The following is a 17,712-nucleotide window of genomic DNA, read 5'->3' on the forward strand; positions in this document are numbered from 1 at the left end:
ATGATTACATAATTGAAACCTACTATTGTGTGAAGAGTTTCCTTTTAACACGTGTATGAATGACAAATGAAAATATTCGATATCAATATTGCCGATAAAAAAATATGAAAAAAAAAAATTGTGAACATAAAAACATGCTGTTAACCAACGCCCTTCATGTCTATTGTGCGCCACTCTTTCTTTAAAAAAAAAGAAATTTAATACTCCAAATAAAATATAAAATAAAATAATAATTTAATTTAATGATTATGATGATGATGTGTTAAATTTCCACACGCACTTTCTCTCTGTGTATATATAAACGTACAAATCTCATTTTTGCCCTGTATCGTTACCCCGCACCTCAAAAGCCCTAAAATCTCTCTCTCTCTCTCTGCCGAAATCAATCTGATTTCGAAGTAAATTATCTATTTCCGTGCGCTAATTTGCTTGTTTCTCGTTTTTTATGATTCAATTTTACGTTCTCATAGTTGTTAAATTGTTATCATGATCAATTGTTCCGTTAATTGAATTGATTTGGCTCAAAGGCCGTCGATTTGTTTGTTTTGTATGTTATATTGGGTTAATTATCGTGATTGGATTGATATCAATTATTTAAAATTGAATTTTTATGTTTTTTATTGTTTATTTCGTTAAAATTGAGTTTATATCATCAATCATCTGATTTTTTTTTTGTTATTTTTTGTTATTTTTTGTTGTTAGGTTAATTTCTGCAATTCGTTTCATCGGAGAAGAAGATCGAAAAGCGAATTTGCGGTAATTATGTTATTTTGAGCTTAAATTAATAATCTTTAAATTAATTTTGATGAAATATTATTTATTGTATACTATATATGTATAAGTTGCCTTTTGTGCTGTGTACAGGTCATGAATCATTTGCTTATACCATTAGTTACCTCTGCTATAGAATTTTTTTTTTTTTTTAATTTGATGGTTTTATTATATTAATTATCCAGTTTGAAAGATAGTGATGTGGTTTCGTAGAACAGGTCTTCATGGATTGCTTATATTATATCGATTTTTATTGATGATTTCGATTTCGTTTTCTTGCCCTGTTTGTCAATAAAGTTTGATTTTTTTCTACTTTCTGCTTCCATTCTCTGATCCAAAATTACTCTATCTAGGTGTTCTTTATATGTTTGCATAATTCTTTATATGTTTCCATCACAATTTAATTATTAATTATTAAAATAAAATTTTACAATATTTTGACCTTAAAACAGTATTCATCTAGGTTATATAGTGTTTGTATACTACAAAAGTTTTCTGATTTGTATTTTATTTGTAATTTCATTTGCTAAATCTGTTTATGACTTGAATGATGCAGGATGAACAGATTAAGAAGCTGCAGCAGAGCATTCTTGTGGAGCTTAAATCAGTTACAATAGTTGATTGATATCGTTCGGGATTAAAATATTATCAAATGGATCGACGTGATACTTCAGGTTTTGTCAGCGGGGGGTGCGACGTACATGTCGACTGACCCTAGTATTGTAGCTGAGAAATACCTAACCGTAGTTCTGTAGTTTAGGAGTACCTTAGTCTTGTTTGTAGATATCATTTATATTACCCGTTCTTTTGCTAATAAGGTTTGATTCAAATCAAAATAAGAGACTTGCGTATAACTTTCAATGGATTCCCGGTTTTATAATATGGGTTTTGCTGCAAATCATGTGCCGGATGCGTTTAGAAACCTGAGCAACACCGCTGACACCACTTTGCGATTGGATTTTCCTGGTTGTGTCGCCCCTTTGCAACCCACTACGAAAGGTATTAAAAGGAAATGGAGCTCGGTTAACGGGTCAACGGATCTGCAATCTGGGTTGCCATTGAACCTATGGCTAGGTCACTCTCCAAGCTCGTCGGATAGTAAGGCGAGTTCAGCCACTGGTTGCACCACCATGTCTTCTGCTAAAGAAACCGATGAAGAATCAACAATGGATCTAGATTTGGAATTTAGTCTTAATCTTGGTGGTGAAAAAACACCCGTCAAGAAAAAAGTTACCACCTTTAATAATAATAAACCATCAATGGTTGATCTTGAGTTAAGTCTTTTCTCTGTGCCAGCTGAGTCTGATGTCACCACTGCTCACCTGGGCCCACCAGTTGACCTTCATATGGACGATGGAAATTCGTCTCCCGTTTTTCAGAACTCACTGAACAAAATCAACCCGTCATCAAGTGTTATTACTATGCCACATCAGCCGCCACATCAGCAAAGAACTGGTAGTACAAAGATATGCCAATTTGAGGGATGTGGAAAGGGAGCTAGAGGGGCTTCTCGACTTTGCATTGCACATGGTGGTGGTCGTAGATGTCAAAAACTCGGCTGCCATAAAGGAGCCGAGGGTCGAACCGCTTTCTGTAAAGCTCATGGTGGAGGTCGAAGATGTGAGTTTTTGGGTTGCACCAAGAGTTCGGAAGGTCGAACCGATTACTGTATAGCGCACGGTGGTGGTCGTAGGTGCAGTTACGAAAGTTGCACCCGTGCAGCACGAGGGAAATCGGGGTTATGCATACGTCATGGTGGCGGTAAACGATGTCAGATGGAGAATTGTACCAAAAGTGCAGAAGGTCTCTCGGGTTTATGCATCTCTCATGGTGGTGGCCGGAGATGTCAGTTTATGGGATGCACGAAAGGTGCTCAAGGCAGCACCATGTTCTGCAAGGCGCATGGCGGCGGCAAAAGGTGCACGTTTGAAGGGTGTACGAAAGGTGCAGAAGGTAGTACCCCGTTTTGCAAAGGTCACGGTGGTGGTAAACGGTGTGCGTATGAAGGTGGTGGTGTTTGTCCGAAAAGTGTCCATGGTGGAACCCTGTTCTGTGTGGCGCATGGTGGTGGTAAACGATGTGTCGTCCCGGGTTGTACGCGAAGTGCGAGGGGACGTACCGATTGTTGTGTTCGACATGGTGGTGGTAAACGGTGTCAATTTGAAGGGTGCGGGAAAAGCGCGCAGGGTAGTACTGATTTCTGCAAGGCCCATGGTGGTGGAAAGAGATGCGCGTGGGGCCAGCCCGGTTCGGAGTTTGGTGTTAATGATGGTATATGTAATGCGTTCGCTAGGGGTAAGTCTGGGTTGTGTACGTCACACGGTGCTTTGGTTCAGGATAAACGGGTCCATGGTGGTGCTACTTTGGGGACCCTGGTTCATGAAACTGTTCCCACCCAACCTCAGAAAATGAAAGAATTGTTGTTCCCTGCGCGTGCTATTACCGGGTTTACTGAATCGGGTTTCAAACCTTTTGGGGTCCAGGGTCAGAATGGGGATATGGTGGGTGGGTCAAGGCGGTCAACTACTGCAGAAGGACGGGTTCATGGTGGGAGTCTGATTGCTCTGCTAGCGGCAGGAAGATCTGGTGGTGGTTCATCGAGTTAACGCAATGCCTCAGAAATGGATTTAAAAGGGTTCATATGATTATGAATCTTGTAGATTGTTATTTGTTTTGAAAGTTTGTTTAAGCAAAAGAACTATGAGATTAAAAGAACTATGAGATTGTTGTTATGTATTATGAATAAGTGAAAATTTGCTAAGCAGTTAGTTTTCTGAGTGTGGGTAATTTCCAATTTCCTTGTTATGATGTCATCATTGCACAAGGTTCTTTGTGAATGTGTTCTCTGTTATGTTCTTACAGTATTTTTTATATGAAAATCCTTTATTTAGCAAGTATTGTTATAGTATCAGTCACATTGAATGTAACACATACTCATTTTGTGGTGTACCGAAATTGTGCTCAACATAAATGAGCAATAATTCACATTCATTGTATCAAATAGTACTAGCAATCCTTTTTAAGTCTTCTACTTTGATTGTTTCCATTATTTTGTTTATACATTTTTGTGTATACAAGTACAAATATAACTTTAACCGTTTTTTAGTAACTTCTACTTTGATTTTTTTCAATTATATTGTGTATACATTTTTGTATAAGACATCTACGGAGCACAATATAACTGAACTCAAAGAAATTATTTTATCGATCATTAGTAAAACGTCCATCAATTTGCAAATAGCCTTTGCTATGATTCTTGGGCCGGTTCCTTGACCCGACTTGGTTTTACTTCCTACGTGATGTATGACGTCAACATATTATGGAGTAATTAATAAATTATGCGAGTTGATCCATACACATCATTATTTGATCTATGTACACTTAATTATCTATTTTACTCTTAATTATAATTACAATAATAAATAATAATATAAGTTCAACTCCCTAAATTAATCTAGAGACATAATTGTAAATTTATAAGACAAAAGTGTACATATAACAAAAAATGGTGCGTGATAATCAACTCTCATAACTTATACATTTATTTTTGTTAGTGAAAAATTATTGTTATTATTATTTGTATCTAATATGGATAATAATATGCGACCTTAACTCATTTTGTCAACTACAAATTCGAAATTAGCGACCTTTTTATTCCAATTGTTTAACCATAATTGTTAACCCTTAACTCATGACTCAAAATCTACAATTTTAACACGTCACTCGTCTCTCGGCTAGTGAGTGTCACTATTTTTTGACAATAAATATTTATATAATAATATTGTGCAACTTCTTTTCATTAAAATATCAAGGAACTTTATGAAGGCGTTGACCGGCAATCAACATTAAAACTTAATTTTAAAATACAATCATAGTCATATTTGTCGGGTAATTTTTTTTTTCTTACATCACACTTATATTTTATCTAATTTTTTTAACTCGTAAGAGTCACACAAGATTCATAGTATCAACTATCAAGAGTCTCGTCATTTAAAATTGAGATCCAAGACGCATATTTTTTGAATTTTTAACTCAACTCGTAAAAGAATAATTAATGTGTATTTAACTTTGTACACCTTATATTACACCTTAATTATCATTTTCTCCCGCACTTTACATTCGATGAATAATTTGACGGATGTTATGGCTTATTACTATCCATATCCAGTAAAAAAATAGTTGCAGTAAAACAAAATTGTATTAACACCTCTTAGTAAAGATAAATATATGCGACAAGTAACATGTACTGTTGATTATTTGGATAGCATCCTGTAATATAATTATAGACTTTGGACGGCTAGATTAAAAATTCAAAGTGACTTGGCTCCAACTACGTAGATATAACTATAACAAGGAAATTACGTACGCACTTCCCTGCGCTGGTTGTGACTGTATCGATATTCTAACAGAAGTTGACGTATAAAAAACATTGCGACCAAGTAAAAATATAGTAATTAATATAATCAAACATGTATCTTTTTACATCTAAAAGTCACCCAAAAACGATTCACCAACCTTTCGCATTTAGTATATAGGATAATTAAGGATTTCGCGTCTAAAAGTCACCCAAATATTATCATTTCATATTTTATATTTTTCAACTATTAATTGCTAGGCTACCCTCACATTTTTCGCGTATTTCAAATCCATTTAAAACTCGTCAAACTTTCTTTTAAAAAAAATTTCAAATAACCATTTATATATTGATTAACACTATTTAAATTTACTCAATTATATAGTAAATGTGTTTTAAGAACGGTTAAAATTTATAAAGCAAAGAAACTTTATAGGAAGAAGCTGGACGAGCCAAAACAAAGTTACAACGGATTAGATAAATAACCCTCAAACTCATACTAACTATACCACCACTTGCACTTGTGCCCGAGTGGCATCCCAATACTTTGTATCGGGCGGGGAGTAAGTGGTCGCAAGTTTAAACATTCTTCAAGGGTGTTTTTTTCCAGATCTATTGAGGATTCAAACTCAGTCCACATGGCCGTATGGTTCCTGTTGTTGTGGATCATGTGAAGAATACATAATTATGATTACAAATTAGAATAGAAATAGTCAAAACACAATCTTGCTAGATATTATCGATTTTTCACTATTAAGGTATAGAGCGAATATTGAGGTTCCTCAAATCAAAATTCAAAATGTTGTTAGCGGACTATTGGTATGATTAGTTAGGCCCATAAACTAATGTCTTGGCCCATCTATCTTCCCATATTAAGTCTATACATAATACTTGTAACCTATTAACTGGACCAAGCCCAATCAGTAACTTTAATTATGGACCTAACTAATCATAGTAATAGTCCGCTAAAACTAATAAGTTACATTTCGGTCCGACATGCCCCACCCAAGACAACGTTACTCTATCACTCATTTGATACTCATCATACATTCATACATAAACATTAGTATCAAGAGGCTAATGTTATGAATTTGCACCAAAAATGTGGGTCAGCTTGAAGAAGCATGTGTGTTTTGTAGTATTATATGAGTGGCACTGGCCCCTCTTTATTTAACGGTGATTATATACCCCTCTTTTATTGAACGGTGATTATATCGTTCCCTTTGTTGTTTTTGTCATCAAATTACATAAAAGTTTTAGCGACGTCAAGTTGGTGTACACTAAATCATGAATGGTCTTGTTTGATATGTTGTTGACGTACAAAATTTCATTTCTATAGTGGATGTTGGAAGTTGAAGACGTAAATGTTCTTTAACGAAATTATGTTATTGGACCGAATGAAAACAATTTTCAATATTTCATAACTTGCATAAAAAGGCAAATATCTCGCAAACATTAGTAGGGATGTCAATGGTCACCCGATCTATGGATATTCGTCCGATTCACCCGTTTCGTGATATATATGGATGCACCAAAATGGATATGAATACGGATATGGATGAACCTAAATGTAAATGAATATGGACATGGATGAAAAGTTTCATTCATGGATATATCCATTAACACCCGAGATACATATAGTAATACATATATATAGATTTATGCTTGCATATTTACTATTATAAATGTATTTATCGTTAGATTCTGCTTTCAACCTTATTATGAAATAACTATGATATTTTACAATAATATCTAATAAAATAAACATACAAATTACATATTTAACTTTTCGTAATTTATATTTGATAGTAAATTCAACAAATTGTGTTCTATGTTCAATAAATATTACATATTCTTGTGGATATATTATAACTATGTCATGTTATATTTGTTTTCATTATACTACGCTTCGGTTTTCATCGCATGTTAGGAAAAAGTATAACATTTATTTAATATCCATTGGATATCCATTAACCCGCTTGATCCATTGAATTTGGATGAGCAAAAAATAAACGAATATGGATATGCATACGGCATCACCCAATCCATATCCGATCCATTGGTCATCCCTAGACATTAGTAAGTTAACGGCAACAGAAAAAAAAATCTTTTTTATTATATATATATATATATATATATATATATATATATATATATATATATATATATATATACACACACACACTAGTGAAATGACCCGTGGAACCACATGTTTGGTTAAACAAAACAGTTTAATGATATGTTTTTAGAAATTAAGTGAATGTAAATGTTAAAGTCGTTTAGTTTAATGACTCGTAAAATCACGGATTCTGACTAAGAAACTTGTTTTTACAAACATATAGAGACATGTATTTTCGCATACACACGTAACGTAATTAATCCCATAAAGAGTATCCATATTTGAATATTAATATTATAATAATAATGATTATAATTATAATTATAATAATTAATAATAATAATAATAAAGTTTGCTTAAAAATTGAGTATTTATATTTTTAATAATAATTATAACTAATAACGATTGCCTTTTGATTTTTTTTTTAAAATTGTAAAGATTAAATTATATCTTAATCATAATAATTAAATTATAATTAATTGTAAAGATTAAATTTTAATTGTAAATTAAATTGATTTATGATGTAATCCAAGTGGGTTATTTTTTCTATTTTCATTTTGATTTTTTTCAACGAAGGAAAATGACTATTTATGATGTCATCATTATAGCATTTTAATATTAATTATATATATATATATATATATATATATATATATATATATATATATATATATATATATATATATATATATATATATATATATATATATATTACTTCAATAACAAAAACTTTTTTTTGACAAAAAAACATAAATTGAATAAATAAAAAGGCAGGCCATCAGAAATAATGGCTGAACCCATAAGACCAATCCCAACCATGACACCGTCATGGACATTTCCTCAGCGCCACATCAGCTTTTTCTCTCCTCCTTTCTCACCACTTCCTCCCATAACACTCCCATAACACACTATTGCCAACCATGACATACTTTCTCAAATTTTATTTATTATTTTATATTATTATTATGATTATTATTATGATTATGAATATTATTATTATTATTATAAATAATTATTAATTATAATTATTGTTATTATATTTAATATTTAATATTTTTAATTTAAAAATAAAATAGAAACGTGTGTATCTCTACACCACAAACACTCTGTACACCACAAACACTGTATACATTTTGGTGATAAACAAACACACTGTACTTTTTCTTCATCTTCAACATGTTCTTCATTCTAGAAATATTCAGATGCAAACACAAATATTCATATGCCAAATAACAAATTAAAACAATAAAAAGGAAAAAAGGACCCATATTCTTCAAGTTCTCCCGTCCTGAATTATGCTTGTGGAAGAAAAAAGTCAGGGCGCCGGACATGAGGGCGGTGGAGGGCGGCCGAGGGCGGTGAGAATGCCATTGGCGCCCTCGAAGGGAGGCAAGCAAGACATGGTGGAGGGCGGGCCGCTGGGAATGGTCTAATACACAACATGGCACCCACCTTTTTTCAAACATACAGGGGGCCCAAAATCAAAAAACATAATGAAGCGTACAGTGGGAAGCATATATGCGTACAACTAACCGAGAGTAACGATCTTAGTTAAAAAGTACACCAAATTCCATGGATAGAGTCCCATAAATAATATTGGTGAGAGTAGCACATCTTTGCTCCAATTGCCCAATGAAACGATTTCATCTTTTACTTTCATTACTACACTCTTTCAACACGTAAACTGATCGTTAAACAATGCATCATTTCTTGCGAGCCAAATACACCACAACGTAGCGGGCCCGACTAATCTCCAAAATTTCGAAGATTTTATCCCAATCCCCGAGTTCCAATCCGACGTGAAGGAAGCAATGGAGTCCGGGATAACCCATCTAATATTCCACCACCAGCAGAATAGGTGTGTCCAAATCGAATGTGCCCAATGGAGTAACAAGTGTGTAATAGATTCATCCATATTAAAACACCAATAACAAGCCACATTTTGTTCTTCACGAAGAATACATCTTTGAAAAAGAATTGTCTTTACCGGAAAAGAATTTTGTATAGCTAACACATAAAAAACGAGTATTTTAGAGGGGATCGGATTGTACCAAATAACGAAAACTATTAAATTTATAATGACTTCATCAATAAATGAAGGATTCTATAAACCGATAAAGCAAACCCAACGACCATTAAAATTAAGGCTCAAAAAGAAACATCATAAGTATTAAATTTCAAATAGTGCCACAAAAGGAAAAACCTGCAACACCATGTACTAAACATAACAGCGTCACCACAACCCTAAAAACAGGAACTATATTGGGAAGGGCCTAAATATCAATCTGTATTGTCAACCAACTATACCTAAATCGTGAAACAAATATGTGAATTAACAAACAGTAACAACCTTTCTTAGTGATATAAAACACACCTAAACAACTTGCAAGTTTAAAGCTTTTTCTTTTCTTTCAACTCTTTCATTGATCTTGGGATCTTACTCAACACTTTTGCATCGAAAACTGCGTATTGTTTCTTGATTTCAATCCATGCTTTCTCTGCAAGTGGATCGATCTTATCCTCGTACTTCTCATATATCACAGGCACCGAGAAGAGTAACACAACCACTGCATCAATATCCGATAGGTTAGTCATGCGTACGAAATAAATTATAATAAAATGTGATAAAAACTGGTGTTAGGAAATTACATATGTAGGCCAATGTCAAAAAATTGCAGCTGTTGCTGATAATCGACACAAACCACAAGCCAACAATAACCTGTTTGACAATAGTACATAGATCCATCAACACTTTAAACAATAAAATATACATGAAACAGAGGAACTCATTATAAATTATACAGAATTATGAAATCGACTATAAAAGATTGCTGCAAGAAGTGCCTTACAAATAAGAACTTTTTCAAGTCTTTGCCAGAAGCAATATCGTGAATAGCTGCTAAACCCCGATTGATTTCGATCCTCAAAGCAGACGCAATTTGTAAAACGGGCTTTTCTGGAATTGCAACTTCGGGAAATTTGGGTGGAGACCTGTATAGGGTTTAATTGGTCAAAGTTGGATTTAGTTGGTTAAAATTTGTCAGAATTGGTCGAAGTCAAAGTTGGTCAACATTTTAATATGAATATAAATAAAAATTCTGGAGTATTTGAACAACTGAACGATTTATGTTTATGTTTATTTAGACATACTTGTATGGTTTGCTTCTATATTTACACATACAAGTTAAAAATTTATCATTTAAATGTATAAAAGTCCAATCCAATTAATCCCCAATTTGGCTGATTAATCCAACAACTTGTATAATACACGTTTACAGCGATTAATCCCAATTAGCAACGTTTACAGCCTTGCATAATACAGGAAACACTCACTTGTGTACGAAAGTTGAGGCATTTGACCATAAGAACAGCATCGCAAGTACAAGGATCAAACTGTGACAGACCAAAGTCAGCAAATGGTATTCGAGAACTTCAAATAGAAACCAGATGATCGACACCCCGCCAACAATCCCGCCTGATACCTTCTTATCCTTCCATAGAAGTAGATCGGCCGCTGAACACATTATAACAAGTTAAATAAATAACAAATAATTACATAAACCTTAAAAAACTACAGCTTTTTCTCTATTATAATCCTCACTATGATTAAGTATCAATTAGTAATATTTTGCTTTCATTAAGGAAAGATAAGTGGAATCCTTTTAAGAATCATAAAGGTAACATCTTAACTGGAATAAGCCCCATCAATTATCAATTATCTATGTAATAATTAAAGTAAAAAGTCACTCCATTTGCTTTAGATTTCAACAAATCAAAATTAAACCTTGTTGCAAAAAAAAAAAAAAAAAATAAAAATGAAGATTCCAGATCTAGATACCGTGTGAGGTTTGGTATATATTCAAAAACAATTCATTAAATATTTTTCAAAGGACTATTTGCAACAAATTATCCTAACAATGATACCCGTATTATTTAATTCCTTTTCAAACATTCAACATAAACTATTCGCAACAAACGATCGTAAGCTAATTATAATTAGATTCATAAACTAGAGCCTATATATATTGTTATACAACAATTAAACTACAAGTTACTGTAAATCTATACATCGATCTCCAGTAGTAGATCAGTACGTCGAGTTACTCAATTATCACAAAACTAATTTCAACAATTATCAAGTTAGGGTTTAGGACTGACACACAAACATATACATATACATATACATATACATATACATATACATATACATATACATATACATATACATATACATATACATATACATATACACATATAGAAATCAAATTAGGTGATGTAAATAAGGAAATCGCATACGTTTACCACCGCCGAAAGCTTTATGAACTGGTTTTTCTCTACCAAAAAGGCGAAAAACCTTCGATTTCATTTCTGAAATTTTGTTATCATCATCTGAATCTGAAGATGATGATGATGATGATGATGATGAATCATCTTTGAACTTCTCCGTTATCTTCTCAGTCAATGATTCAGATTTGTGATCTTCGTGATCTGACATGCTTAAATTTCGGATCGAAAAACCCTAAGTTTTCTAATTTTACAAAAAGGCCTTAATTATTATGTGGGTTATGTGCTGTGGTGGAGTATTATGATTCAGTAACGCGAAGAATGTGTGTGTGAGTTGAAGTATAGGTGGGTCATAGAACATAGGAAGATTTATTACCGAACCTGATTCCGAAACCTAAGGTATGTGTACTTATACGAGCCTATTGGTTCGGTTTTTTTTTTTTTTTTTTTTTTTTTACGGCCAAAGGAAGAAATTCATTAACAAAGTGGTATTTCATCAAAACGATGAATAAAACCACAACAATTACAAGAGAAGAATCGTTCGATAAACTAACAAAAACCTATTACAAATGAATTTAAATTTGTACATATATAAAAAAAGAAAAAGAAAAAGAAAAAGAAAATATCACTCACACAATTTTTACACTAAAAATTTTCATTCAATGATGTAGCAAACTATATTTATCCCGAAAATTTAAGGGCTCTGAGCGAGGTGAAAAAAGGGCCCTTAGGCCGTATGAATAATATAAACTATTTAAAAAAAAGTTTTTTCGGGCTTGCTAAAATGCTAGTGAACTTTGATTTTTTTTATTTCTAGGGCCTTTGATCGTTGTTTTTAGGCCTATTGTGCTTTGACTTCGTTTTTCAGTTGCGTTTTCCTAGTTCCTCTACTTCTCAAATCTCCGAATATATCTGTATATATATGAAAAATTGGGCCCCAGAAAATCATGAGCCCTGAGCGGTCGACCACTTTGCACCCCTTACGGGCCTCTCTTGATCACAACTAGATGTAGAGGTAGAGATGGTGTTCTTGAAGCAAGAAATGATGATGGATGACGTTGTTGGTTGATTTTCAGGATGAAGATGGTAAGGGTTCTTGATGTTCTTGAAGGAAATGGGTTTGTGTGTGTTTTGTGTTTAAGTGAAATGAAATGAAAATGAGATTCAAAAAATCAAAAATGAGGTTAAAGGGGTGGTGATGGGGCGGTCGGCCATTTTAATGGGAGGGCTGGAACAGCCATGTTTTGCCTCGTAACTCGTGTCTTGGGTCAAATATTGTAAAAGTTAAAAAAAAAAGTTGTAACCCGGTTTAATACAGACGTTTGGGTTTTTGAATCATCAAAAACGGAGTTCGTGAGCAAGATATGCTTAAAATAGTGAAACATTAAATAAAATATCGGGTGCATACTAAAAGTATTAACTCGTGATTTAAACACACCGAGCGATTTAGGTTTTTAAAATACGCAAGATACACATAGGGAAATCGAATACTAAGACGTGTTAAGGTAGATATAGATCGAAAAGTTCGGTTTGTTTTATACAACTGTACGAATTATACAAGGAAGTACTTACATGTGAAATAAACATTGAAATGTTTCATTTATTCATATAGTTTAGGTAACACAAATGTGTCGAGAAAATGTTAAATTTTAATGTCGCGTTAATTTAAAAAGAAATTTGTGCGGAGTGTCACAAAATATGAACTCCGTTTGTTTTAGTTATCCAAAAAATCGTCCAATTTGGATTATGTTGACAGACGTGAAGACGTTCCCGAGTCAAAAGACGCATAAATCCTAGCTGCTTTCCTTGATTGATCACGCCCGGTTGGTCGAGGAAACCTATCTTTCCCAAACATATCGTCATGTTGGGTTTGTGAAAGATCAACTGGATTGGCTTCAGAAGTACCGAATTCTTCAAGGTTGTCCGGTTCCGCAAGGGCCGACGATCGAGGTGCATACCAAGCTGGATATTCTATTAAAACCATAAAACATTCTTTCCACTTGTACTCTCGTGCATGAACATTTTGGTACGATATAAGGGCTTCGTCGTAAGTATCTTCATCGTTTGTGCCACTACACGAGTTGCATTCAATTTCGAAATAAATACAGTAAAATTATTTGGAATACTTGTTGACATCTCTCCATATGGATGTCAACTGATCTTGATTACGTTGGCATCCACATCGGTTGTTGTTGATTTTCTCGGCTAAAGTGGCTATGAACGTTGAGAATTCCCAGCCTTAGGATCTTCCGACATATCAACCCAAGACTTGGCTAACCAAGCAATCTCTTTGTTTGACCACGGTGTTTGGAAACAACTTATCAAGGTTGCCTTTTATTTCTCTACAACACCAACACGGAATTAAATATATTAATATACATATAATACATATATATATATATATATTGCTAATATGCATGTACGGATATAAATACATACATATACATACGAATAAATTTATACCGTTATCCTTTGTTTGTAACTTCTCTTTTTAGAGGGCTAGGGTTGAACCGTTTCTTGTAAAATTTTCAGGAGTTGTCAATTTGTTGATCTGTTTGTTGTTGATTTTGTTGTTGTTACCATTGTTGAAATTGTTCCCGTGATCTTTGTTGTTGCATTTGATGTTCGTGTTGTTGGATATACATGAATTGTTGTAGTTCGTGTTGTTGCATATACATGAATTGTTTATAGAATGGGATAATTTAATTTGAATTTTGTGTTATTTTAAATATAAAATAGCAAAAAAAGTTTGTATCAATTTAAACCTAGTTTTTCTGACTAGTTATTAAAGAGTGATAGGTAATTTAGACTTCCTGCAACCCAAAGATTGTAAGGGTCAAAATACTTAATTAGAAAAGTATTTTACAAGTCAAGAAATGAACAAAGATTATCAAATCACAACCTTATATTTAACACAAGATACAACACATAATTATACGGTTAAATTTATGTGAGTATGGAAACATTTAGGGTGTGTTCGTTTACCTCTTAATTGAATGGTTCAACGCTTAATGTTGAATAATTCATCATTGAGCGCATTATGTTTCGTACTTATGAATGACATATGGTGTTGAATAGTTCAACATTCAATGTTGAACCATTCAGAGCTGACATTCTCTCTTTATCAGTAAACACCTAAATTTTATGTAATATTCGCTTTAAATTAAATCAAGAACGCTTATTAAACAACTATGTTGTAGTTTTTATTCATGTCAACGGTTTAATAAGGTAATTGTGTATCATTCACAATAATTGTTCAAAATGATTATCAAACAGGTTATTGTCATTCAAAAACAACTTCATTCAGAAGATTTGAATCTTCCACATTTTGATCATTCAACGCTTAATCATTCAAGTTTATCAATGTGCGCAATTCATCCGCTTACGGGTCTCGTCGCTCGGGGGACTTGTCACCTAGGATTTTACTCGCTAGTGGAGACCCAATATGGTTGTCGCTAGATAGATTTTCTATGTGAATACTAAAAAATAAAAAAAACAAAAAAAAAACTATCATATATTATAAATATATTCAAAGTGAAAATATCAAATCGCCACTGTTTATTTGTCCCAATTAGTAATTACAATCAAATTGAGGGGTAAAAATTGAATACCCATTTTGACTTTCAATGCCCCATTATTTTCAAGCAATAAATATTAATACATGTACCATTTAACAGTAAAAACTTTCATAGTCTGGTGGTCTTGCACGTTGCTAAGCTCTCGGGTGGTCACATGTTCGTGCCTAGGCAGCAGTTTTTTTCTTTTCTTTTTATCCCCACGTCGTGTGTTGTGATGGAAGGGTCCTGGCTTTGAATCACAGGTAGCTCCTCTCCCTTTCTCTATTTTCTTTCTTTTTTACTTTTTAAATTACTTCCCGATTTGTTAAAGTTGTCATAATATATCTCTTTTTCTATTTTCTTTCTCTTTACTCTTTTAACCATTACTCCTTCATTTTCTAAAGTTGTCATAATACACTCCTTAATGTTTTTTTATTTTTAAATCAGTCCTTCCACTTCCATGCTTTTACTTTTATATTCTTAATATAATATAATCTTTCTAACAATATATGGAAGGGCCAGAAGGCGGTAGAGATTAATAGATACAAGTTGTGGTACTCAGGCTCTAAGATAGCTCGAAATGGAGTAGGAATCTTTTTAGGTCCAACACATAAGGATCATGTTGTTGGTGTAGGTAGGTTTAGCGATAGGATTATGTCGGTTACGTTAATAATTAATGAGGAGACGTTCACGGTCATTAGCGCTTACGCACCACACGTAGGTTTAGAATAAGCGGAGAAGAAGAGTTTGGGGGAATTGTTAGATGAGGTTGTAAGGGGGTGTCAAGCTGACCATCGTCTGATTATAGGGGGCGATCTTAATGGGCATATAGGAACGGAGGCAGAGGGATACATGGGAGCCTACGGGGGCTTTGGGTATGGGGTTATAAATGAAGAAGGGCGATTAATTCTAGAGTTCGCCATTGCCCATGATCTGGTTGTAGCAAACTCTTTCTTCAAAAAGAAGAACACTCAGTTAGCCACCTACCATAGTGGGGGTTATAGTACCAAGATTGACTTTTTTCTTCTTCGCAAGGGTGACCTCAGGACCTGCAAGGACTGTAAGGTCCTCCCAACCTTGACTTGTTCCTCCCAGCATAGAATATTGGTCACGAATTTAGGTACCCAGGGACGGGTAAACAGGACGGCGAGAGTGGTACAACCTAGAAACCTTTGGAAGAACTTAAACGGAGAAAAGGCGAAGACTTTTAGAGCTAATGTTGTTGAAAGAGAATCATGGTGGCTTAGTGACTAGGTCCAAACTAAAGTCGCACTTAAACAGGCGAGGTTTCGGGAGCTCACCTCCTTTAGAGGGTGTACATTAGCAGACAAAAATAGTATAGAAAAGAGTTATAAAGAAGCCAAAAGAGCAGCAAAGATCGCCGTTACGCGTGCAAAAGATAAAGTATACGGAGACTTATATAAGAGACTAGACTCTAAAAAGGGAGCAAACAACATCTACAGGAGAGCCAAAGCTAGGGACCGTCGGAGAAGAGACCTGGATAACATCAAATATATCAAAGATGAAATTAGTCAAAGCATAGTGAAGGAAGACAAAATTAGGAAATGATGGAAAGAATATTTCTCATCCCTATTCGATGGGGGAAGGCCCGGGAATGGAGAACCTCATGATCATGATATGGCCCCGCACTATCAAAACAACTGTTTCTGCACAAGGATCAACCAGGAGGAATTTAGATCGGCCCTACGGAAGATGGGGAGAAATAAAGCACTAGGACCAGACCAAATCCCCATAGAGGCGTGGTGGTGCTTAGGCGATGATGGGGTTAGGTGGTTGACAAATCTTTTTAACACGACGTTTATAAGCACATAATGCCAATGGAGTGGAGACTGAGTGAGGTCATTCCCATTTACAAGAACAAAGGGGATGCGCAGACATGTAGTAACTATAGAGGTATAAAGTTACTTAGCCATACCATGAAACTATGGGAGAGAGTGATTGAGACTAGGCTTAGACGCGAGACAAACGTGTCAGAGAACCAATTTGGTTTCATGCCAGCACTCTCTTCGATGGAGGCCATTCACATTATTAGAAGTCTTATGGAGAAGTATAGAGAGAAATAAAAAAACCTACATATGTATTTCATGGACTTGGAAAAAGCTTAAGATAGTGTCCCACGTGCGTTGATTTTGAAGACCCTTAATGGTAGAGGTATCCCAAGTAGGTATATAAGAGCTATTACGGATATGTACCAGGGGCAAAAACTCGCGTTCGAACGACTGTAGGAAACAAGGATTATTTCCCTGTAGAAGTAGGTTTACATCAAGGATCTGCTCTTAGCCCTTTTCTCTTCACTTTGGTCTTATATGAGTTGTCTCAAAGGATACATGGGAGTATCTCCTGGTGCTTGATTTTTGCTGATGATATTGTATTAATATCGGAATCCCAAGATGAGCTAAATAGAAGGCTGGAGCAATGGAGGAATGCCCTTGAACAAAATGGACTTCGGATTAGTAGAAATATATCGGAATATCTTATATGTGACTTCGGGAGGATCGAAGAAGATCACAATGATACAGTGGATGTTCGTATTGGGGACTAAGTCCTACTTCCACATGATTCCTTTAGATACTTAGGATCGATGTTGCACAAATCGGGAAGGATAG

General features: G+C 34.3%; 3 protein-coding genes across 3 annotated transcripts; 2 read left to right on the forward strand and 1 right to left on the reverse strand.

The window, feature by feature from the left end:
* The first annotated feature begins 336 nt into the window (after positions 1-336).
* LOC139857119 (uncharacterized) lies at positions 337-3,545 on the forward strand. The gene is made up of 3 exons (XM_071845844.1): positions 337-398; positions 703-756; positions 1,328-3,545. The coding sequence occupies exon 3, from the start codon at positions 1,632-1,634 to the stop codon at positions 3,375-3,377; it is 1,746 nt and encodes a 581-aa protein (XP_071701945.1). The 5' UTR covers positions 337-398; positions 703-756; positions 1,328-1,631; the 3' UTR covers positions 3,378-3,545.
* A 5,814-nt stretch (positions 3,546-9,359) lies between these two features.
* On the reverse strand, positions 9,360-11,850 carry LOC139857230 (reticulon-like protein B2). The gene is made up of 5 exons (XM_071845966.1): positions 11,541-11,850; positions 10,578-10,758; positions 10,094-10,235; positions 9,894-9,963; positions 9,360-9,811 (listed from the first exon to the last, which is right to left on the reverse strand). Exons 1-5 carry the CDS (start codon positions 11,737-11,739, stop codon positions 9,636-9,638), a joined length of 768 nt encoding a protein of 255 aa, XP_071702067.1. The 5' UTR covers positions 11,740-11,850; the 3' UTR covers positions 9,360-9,635.
* A 4,087-nt stretch (positions 11,851-15,937) lies between these two features.
* Positions 15,938-16,654, forward strand: LOC139860477 (uncharacterized). The gene is made up of 2 exons (XM_071849229.1): positions 15,938-16,219; positions 16,340-16,654. Exons 1-2 carry the CDS (start codon positions 15,938-15,940, stop codon positions 16,652-16,654), a joined length of 597 nt encoding a protein of 198 aa, XP_071705330.1.
* The last annotated feature ends 1,058 nt before the right edge of the window (positions 16,655-17,712 follow it).

Source organism: Rutidosis leptorrhynchoides, chromosome 7 (genome assembly GCF_046630445.1).
Source record: "Rutidosis leptorrhynchoides isolate AG116_Rl617_1_P2 chromosome 7, CSIRO_AGI_Rlap_v1, whole genome shotgun sequence".
NCBI lineage: Eukaryota > Viridiplantae > Streptophyta > Magnoliopsida > Asterales > Asteraceae > Rutidosis > Rutidosis leptorrhynchoides.